Source organism: Phalangium opilio, unplaced genomic scaffold (assembly GCF_054372755.1).
Source record: "Phalangium opilio isolate 3A_F unplaced genomic scaffold, DU_Popi_V2 ptg000045l_1, whole genome shotgun sequence".
Lineage (NCBI taxonomy): Eukaryota > Metazoa > Arthropoda > Arachnida > Opiliones > Phalangiidae > Phalangium > Phalangium opilio.
In genome coordinates this window covers 3,488,187-3,496,573 of record NW_028324168.1, presented here as the reverse complement: position 1 = coordinate 3,496,573, position 8,387 = coordinate 3,488,187, and the positions used below count along the sequence as shown (strand labels likewise).

General features: G+C 37.0%; 1 protein-coding gene across 1 annotated transcript; it reads right to left on the bottom strand.

Moving 5' to 3' along the window:
- Positions 1–575: 575 nt before the first annotated feature.
- On the bottom strand, positions 576–8,045 carry LOC149676757 (uncharacterized). Its single transcript, XM_089838338.1, has 2 exons — positions 7,353–8,045; positions 576–4,571 (listed from the first exon to the last, which is right to left on the bottom strand). Exons 1-2 carry the CDS (start codon positions 7,699–7,701, stop codon positions 3,223–3,225), a joined length of 1,698 nt encoding a protein of 565 aa, XP_089694464.1. The 5' UTR covers positions 7,702–8,045; the 3' UTR covers positions 576–3,222.
- Positions 8,046–8,387: the final 342 nt, after the last annotated feature.

The following is an 8,387-nucleotide window of genomic DNA, read 5'->3' as shown; positions in this document are numbered from 1 at the left end:
GAATCTCCTAACTCTAACCTTTAAAAGTAGGCTTAACAATTTAGTGTTAAGATTAGTTGGCACCTGACTGGTGGTTTTGAGGGAAGATGTAAGGAATAAAATAGGCCTAAATGATCTTTTTCTATGGTTTCTTACAGGATAATTTATTCAAGACCATTTTCTCAAGACCCCTGTGCCCTGCCCACGAGAAAATTAACGTCAAGTGCATCGAATCTTCTCCCGCGATAGAGGAGTGATGGGAAATTTACGGCTTCTTTAAATTTGAGCCCAAAAGACCCCCTCCCCTTCCTCAATATCGGTTCCCATAAACGGAAATTATCTTCAAGGTCAATATCTCTTGTGTTATACTATCACTTTAAAACTGCGCATGTCTGGGGGTAAACGCTAAAAATTTGTTGAGAAAATTAGGGCGTCTATTTAAAAATAGACGAAATTTACGACAGGTCAACTCCTACGCCAATTAGGCTAATGGCAGCTCACTGAAAATTTTAATACGCTGTAATACCTTAAAAACCACGTCTCTGCTATTTCTCTATGAAAAAATCCTTTGAAAAAATATTAAAAACACTAAAAAATGTTTTTGAAATATAACTTGTTTTTATTTAAATCGATGTTTTTTGCAGTTGTTTTTTATATAATAATATATTTGGTATTTTTTACAATATAGAGAAACATTTTCATGTCATTCATGAAAACACAAAGAATGATTTCTTTTTAAATTTGTTTATTAGAATTAATATTATTTATTCAAATGTAACAAATTTAATTATTATTATTATTAATATGTTACAACAGTGCGTATTTATTAATTAATCAATTCTTATTTCTTCCCCATTAAAAAAAAAAATAATTGTGAACGAAAACTAAAAAATAATTATTTACAATTTTATTCGAAATAAATTTTTAAATAAAAAAAATTATAAATTTGGCATAAAGTGTAGGAATATATATATGTAAAAAAAAATAAACCAAAATGACCGCGTGAAAAAAACTGCTTCAGCGCACGCGCGTTTCGTGAATTCAAATTCGTGTGTGTTTGTGATAATAAATTTAATTATAATATTAAAATGAGCAATTATATATAATATAAAAAAAATAATTGTGACTAGCAACGCTTATAATTAGCAACTTAAAATAAAAATTGCAAAAAATTATAATCTTAGTAATAATTATAACTACACCATAATGGCACTGTATATATAAAATTATGGCTTAATAATTCAATTTAAAAAAAAAAAAAATAAGAGAAATTTTGGCCAAATATGTTTTGTATAAATGTATATAAAAAAATAATTAATCAGTCTGATCAAGTATAGTTAATTGAATTATCTTTTGAGCCTATTTAAATATTAATTTAATTAAATGTATAAATTTATAAAAAAAATTAATCAGTCTGAAATTTAGTTAATTGTTCAAATTTTCATCCGAGCTCATTTTAATATTATTTTAATTATTAATTATGGAGCAATTAATAATTTTACCGGGGGGGGGGGAAGGGGTTGAAATAATAATATAAAAAAATTATAATTATATTAAAAAAAAACTAGAAACTACTTGTGGCACAGAATGTTTTAGAATTCACGGTGTTCCCAATATTCCATTTTGGTTGGGAATTTTCAAAAAGAAAAAATATTTTACAGATACTTATGGTGGGGGGTTTCGTACGTACCCTGATAACCCCTGGGGGGCTAAAGGGGATCGCCCCTTCCCGCTAGAGGTTATCAGGTTCAATGGACAAAAATTTAAGGGGAACCTTTTCCGTTGGTGGTAACTTGGGTGGTTGTGATTGGTGGTAGTTGTGGGGGTTAAGAGCAACATTTGACCGTCAATGACTTAGCGAAAATGTGGAAATAGGAAATCCTGCTTGCCAGAGACAGAGAGCGAGAGAGGAAACCTCAATAAATCGGAAATAATTACACCTGTCTTCCGTTTTAACTTTTTAAGTCGCGGATAGACAGGTGATAGTATTTCCGTTAAAATTTAATCCCGAAAAAAATAAAAATTATATTAAAAATAATGAATAGAAACTTTAACAATTGTCAAATTCAAATTAATTTTTTGAGGTCAGTTCAATTTAGTTCAATTTGGGCTTCAATGACCGGCGTTGCGTGTTAATTAAATATAGCTAAGCCTTAATTATATTAAAAGAAAAAATAATTTCCAAAATATCAACTAAGAAATTTTAAAAACATTAAAAAAAAAATTGAAAATTTAAATCAGTTTTTAAAATTTTTAAATTTCCTTGATATTTGAAACAAGGTCATAATTTTTTTTATCTTTCTGTAAAAAAAGATGAGAAATATTTTCCCCTAGGGATGACAGTGTCTTTACAAGACGTTTTTGGTCGTGTGACCGGGGTTGGGTCCAACAGGGGGATATGGAGGGGGGTATACAATCAAAATTGTAAATTAGAGAAGGTAAAAAAAAAACAGGCGGTCTTCTTGTAAACCCAAAACGTTAACTATTAGTTACCCCGCCGGGCGGCAGGTGAATCGGGCCCAAAATAAAAAAATAAAAAAACCTCATCGACAGGTCGTGCCAAGTAGAAATCAAGGCAGGATCATCGTAACATCTCATTAAAGATCAATTCAAACCTTACTTTGATTTAAAGTTGTTATATAATCGTTATATACATATATATATATATTTTTGGCAATGAAGAATATATCTTTTAAGGACTACTTCTCTTCTTAAGACATACTAGACTATCGGTCGTACTGACGACTCCCGAAGAGTCGAGTCGAGTCGAGGTTTTTAGGGCAGGTGTGGGACATAGGAATAATAATAAAATATATTCTTAACCACCACCACTACTACCACCATCACCACGGATACCACCTGACCAAGGTTTTTCTTTATTTTTTTTATTTGGCTCAGCCCTGTTGGCGCCATGGTATTGCAGGCAACCTTCTAAGTACTACTACCACTACTACTTAGATCCCTGGGGCGGTCACATCCTAACTTAGAATCGAAATAGAAGATAAAAAAAATACAACATTTTGACCTTCTCGACCACAAAAGAAAATATATCTTGCCACTGAAAAATTATTGAAATTAAAAAAAACTTTTTTAACATGATACCCAAGGAGTATTTGCTATAGGACTTGAAGCGACTGACGGGGGGTGGGTTGGGGGAGTTAATTTTTGGCACTTTCTTCATTACGAGTCTTATGATTATAAAAAGAAAAAATAGTTCCCAACAAACATAAAGGTCAAAGTTCATCATCGTTGAGCAGCGACGCATCCTCCATCCTCGTGTTTCAGTAACAAGGACATTCTCGAAAATGTCTTACTGCATGCCTTGCAACTGTATTTCTTAACGTCAGAATGGGTTTGTAAATGAGCTCTGAGATTTGACCTATCAGCGAAGGCCCGGCTGCAATGTTGACACGCGAATGGCTTCTCCCCGGTATGGGTTCTGATATGTCCTTGCAGTAACCAAGGTCTCGAGAATGCCTTCCCGCATAGTTTGCACTTGCAGGGTAGAGTGTGCGTTCTGATATGCATTTTCAGAGCTCCCAACGAGACGTAAACCTTTTCGCAATACTTGCAACTGAAGGATTTCTTCGTTTGAGTTTGCGCGCAATGAAATTGCCGGTGTTTGGACAAACCAGAGTACGTCGAATAGTTTTTGTTGCAATCGCCGCATTGATAACGCGGGCTTTCGTTAGTATTTGAGTTACCATTAACTGGTGACGCGAAAGTGGTCGGTTTTCTTCTGGGTGACTTTGAATCTGGTAAAGACGAAGTGACCATGGCGTTCTCGCGTCCGGAATCGCTGTCCGAACTTGGACACGGTGAGGTTTGAGTCTTTTCCTCCGAAGAGGACCACGGAGGAGTGGTACTACAAAAAGCGGGTGGGCCAACGTCATTGTAGGAGACGGTTAACCGTCCTCCGAGGTAATGTCCTGGATTTGAGGATGAGTAATAACCTCCAACCCCGGGCGAAGGAACTCTTGGTGAAATTGATTGATGGTGTACGGTAGGATGATGGGCTTCGGGTCGGACAATGGTTGGGTTGTTTGAGTTGGAACCCAGGGATCTCGGTGGTGATAATTGCATTAGTTGATGGTTAGAGGAAGACGCTGGGAAATACTTGGACGCGGGGACATAGTGTTGCGGTTCCGAATTGGGTGAGATTGCCGCTTGATAAACGGGATGCCCAAGCACATTACGATGAGCGGGATGTCCAGGGAAAGGTGTATAAATTCCAGGGAAGTTGAAGGGTAAATACGGCGGAAATGGCTGCGGACGGTGCCACGTGGGCGGCGCTTCTAGTTCCGCTTTGAGCAAAAGGTTACGCTGTCCATTCGGAGTGCCATAATTGAGTTTCGAGCTGAGCATAGCAACCCCCGGTGGTGGAGTAATGGATTTTTCAGAGCAAGATGGCGGGGTTGGCGGAGGTGATGGACCAGTTACCACGGATACGCGATGGTGCGTAGGCGAAGGTGATTGCTGGTGGTGATGAATTGGTGAGCGTTTCATTAAGTCTTCGGGTGACGATGCGGCCGATATTGACGGAGAAAGTGGTGAACTTGATCTTTTTACGCTCAAATCGTAAGCTTTATCATCTGAAAATAATCATAAATTTGGGTTAGCTTCATTTTTAATCGCTTTAAATAATGTTGAAATCAAGGTAAGGGTTTTCATTAATCATTCAAAGTGGTGCCAGGTGTTAAATTTCGTCTGATATTGACAACGTATTTGCTTTCAAAAGTTAATCTTGTCAAATCAGTGCACATTTCTTTTCTAAATCTGATCCTACGACCTCTGTATTTAAACACAAAACTATATCATAATCAAAGTACTCGACAATTTATACAAATAAGCGTTATAAGGCTGTTTTCTTTTTTTCTAGCACCCGACGACGACTATTCTATAGAAAAGATAAGAATTCCTAAATAATCCTCAATAGCTCTGGGCTCTAAAAAATTTACTACTAATAAACAGGCACGAGACAGAGTGGAGTTTTCAGCTGTACCACCTGTTGCCACACGCGAATTTTTTTATCATACCTTGATAAGGACTTTCTTAATGCCTCCAAGGGGATTATAATATCGGTAGGATACTTGTCACATTAATGATTCATTCATCAATATTAATGGAATAAATTACTTTTTGTTTTTACGAAAGTGTCCAATCTCTCCGGAACGAATTCTGAGGTCGCACGCGCCGGTATTTTTTTTTTAATATACATTGACACTGTTCACGCGCTGCGAATATACCTTTCGACAACGTCATTTGACTCTAATATTAAAGTAGGGGCTGATCCTCGTAACTTTAATTTTTAACGGTCAATTAATATTGTCATTCATAAATATTTTTCTTCGATAGAACTTACTAAGGTCTAAAATTCGTCCTTTAAAATATTTTTTTTTTTTTCATTTCTTAAGCTAGGCAGGTGACAAGCCTTGGAGGATAATTTTCAAACCCCAGACGTTTCAAGATATAATTATTATTATTATTATGTTTTTCTTTAAAAGTTTAATCTATTAAAAATATTTAAATTGAAAGAAATCGTCATTCTGATATCAATTAGTGTAAAACTTAATTGTTTTTAAGGTTCCTCCGGTATCAAATACGGGTAATTAATAATTTGGCTTGAGGGGTTTTATTATAATTGTGTCACTGTTTTGTAATGTTTTGTATAACATTATGGAAACATTTTATCGTGACCAAATTATACAATGAGTTTGCCAGAACTCGTATTGAACAATGTTTTTCTGAATATCGCAAAATTTCAATGCTTTCCCTGATTCCCTTTGAAAGCTCAGTAACCCTGTAAAATTCCAGTATTTTCCCTGATTTCCTCTGGAGTCCCAGTATTTCCCCTAATTCCCTTGTAAAATCCCTGAATTTTCCCAAATTCCCGTGTAAAATCCCAATATTCTCCCTAATTCCCTTGTAAAACCCGCAATATTTCCCTAATCCCCTTATAAAACCCCCAATATTTCCCCAATTCCCCAGCAAAACCCTAATAATCTCCCTAATCCCCTTGTAAAATCCCCCATTCTTCCCCTGACTGCACATTCCACGAACCCAACCAAAAGTTATTTCTCCCAGAGTCCCAATAAACAATAGATACCGCCTAAAATACCTGATTTTTTTTTTCTTGAAATGACTAAAAGATGAACCGGGTGCTTAATTCTTTCGGAACTCGGTAGTAGCCTCAGGGAGAGACTCTTTTTCGTTAGGGAAAGAAAACCTTTAGATATATATTTTTTAAGGTAAGCAAGAAGCGCACCTGTCGCGCTGCATGCTCCCGGCATGCCGTGGATGGCGCGTGCAACTTTCACGAGAAAAAGAAAAGGCCTGTACCTTTAGTTTTTACCGGGCCGAAACAAAAAAAGTTCGAAGAATAGCTATAGACCTAGAGAGAGCGCCCTAAGGCCAATTCTTCAAGCACGTTCGAAGGATGTACTCGGTGGTGCTAGTGTCAGCCCTTGGCTATCTTATAGGTACGGGAACGGGAATCACAGAAGCCGCGTGTTCAAAATTTGGCGCCATACGGAGTATAGGACAGACTCGGGTTGACTCCATGTAAGCGAGTTTTTGGGTTAAAAAGGGTGGCCAACTTTTTCTTCTTTGGTCTAGGACGGCCTTGATTATTACGGTACTTTTTAATTCATTTTAGACTTAAGTACTTGTTGCGTTAGTGTACGGGCCGTCGAGAAAGTTTGTGGGCCAAGGGAACACTGACGAAATCGGGGGTCCCATCAAAACGGCCCAACAAGTTAAGGGCCCCTTGGGGAAAGTGACCGAATTGCCTATAATCCTCTCAACTTCCCTACAGGCAAGTGTTGCCAGTCATTTGTGAGTGCAATAATTGCAATTAACAAACAGACTGAAAAGCTTAATGTAGTTTAGTTCAATTCAGTTCCTCCAAACCTACAGGAGATGCTCTAATAGCAAATTACTGGCAATACCCTGTTTAGCGCGGTTAAAGGTTAAGAAACTGGGTGAAGAAATTTCTCTAGCTATTAATGTGAGAACAAACTATATTTTGATTGAAGTTGCGTGACTTTGAATGATTAATTTGGGTTTACGATATAAATTTTTAAAAGGATGGTAAAATGTAAACAAATTTCAATGCTAGACACAATTTTATTTCCAATATTCATTATAATTTTACCTTCCCTTTGAATGAATGTCATAGCAATCGGGTCAGGTTGGTAAAAACCCGCGTAAACAGTGTGTCTAACATCGATATTGCATCATTTAGCAAAATACGCGTGTCCAATTGGAAAGGTAATCATTCTCTGACGTCATCGTACGATGGTAACGCTATTTACTTTACAAAAAAAAAACCCAGAAAATAATAAAAATAAATGAAAAATGTTTTATAAACTCACCATAATTATTGACAACTGGTAAATCAACCAATGCCAGCATTTTCTTGGTTTTGAAGACGACCGGCACATCGTCGTGACGTTCATGACGCGACAGTCGATTGTCCTGGTAAGGCAATGACGCGTTTCTACTACCGCCGTACGCTTGTTGACGCGAATTAACAATTACCGAAGTAGGACTACCGCTACTTGACTTAACAGAACTATTACTATCATTATTATTGTTAATTTCAGTCTTAATTGGACTACTCATTTCCTCGTCATCGCTTTGGTTGTAAAACGCGACCATTTCATCCGCATTAACCACACCAGTAACTTTGGAGTGTTTTTTAATCAAAAATGACCGAGGCATCTTTATATGGCACGATTTAGTTTACAAAAACTAAACTTAATTGTTAAATAAAATAAAACACACGTGGTGGTAGTAATTTTTGACGTATTCCAACATTTGATTAAAAGACGACAAAAAATACTTTAAAATACAGTAGTTTAGGTCAGGGGGTAGAAGTTTTTCCGAGAGTTTTTGGTCTACTATCATCAAAGTCAACCTAACCAAAAACCTAGGAACTCCACACTCTTCGAATTCCCAACCTCAAATGATCTCCGATCTACAGGGTCGCTCTCTTTTTGGTCCGGGGACCACCACCATCTCAGAGGGGATAGGGCGAAAAAGTTTCGAGAGGAACCAGCAGAAGAGAGGAGAGAAGTCCCAGAGCAAGCGGGGACGGTGGTGTAGAGAAAAAAAAGCAGGTGCCAACCAAAACCAAAAAGACCACCAAAAAAAAATTATATATTTCCAATTTTTACATTCCCCCCCTACTTAACAGTCAGTGCTGCCAATTTTTACCAAAACCAAAAAGTTCCAAAAACTAAATTTCCCTTCCTCCAGCGCCTCTACTATAGTTTGAATCAAACTTTCTTATAACCAATCATAGCCAAGTATCGGAGAGATTGGAAATATTTCTCTTAACTCTGATTGGGTCTTTCTGGGACTAGGAGATTGCGTTGGAAAAAGCGCGCGCTATCGCGGCGCACGAG

Coding starts and splice junctions, on each gene's coding strand:
- LOC149676757 (XM_089838338.1), bottom strand. CDS start 7,701: ATGCCTCGGTCATTTTTGATTAAAAAACACTCCAAAGTTACTGGTGTG. Junction 4,572..7,352: donor ACCAGTTGTCAATAATTATG/GTGAGTTTATAA, acceptor GATTATTTTCAG/ATGATAAAGCTTACGATTTG.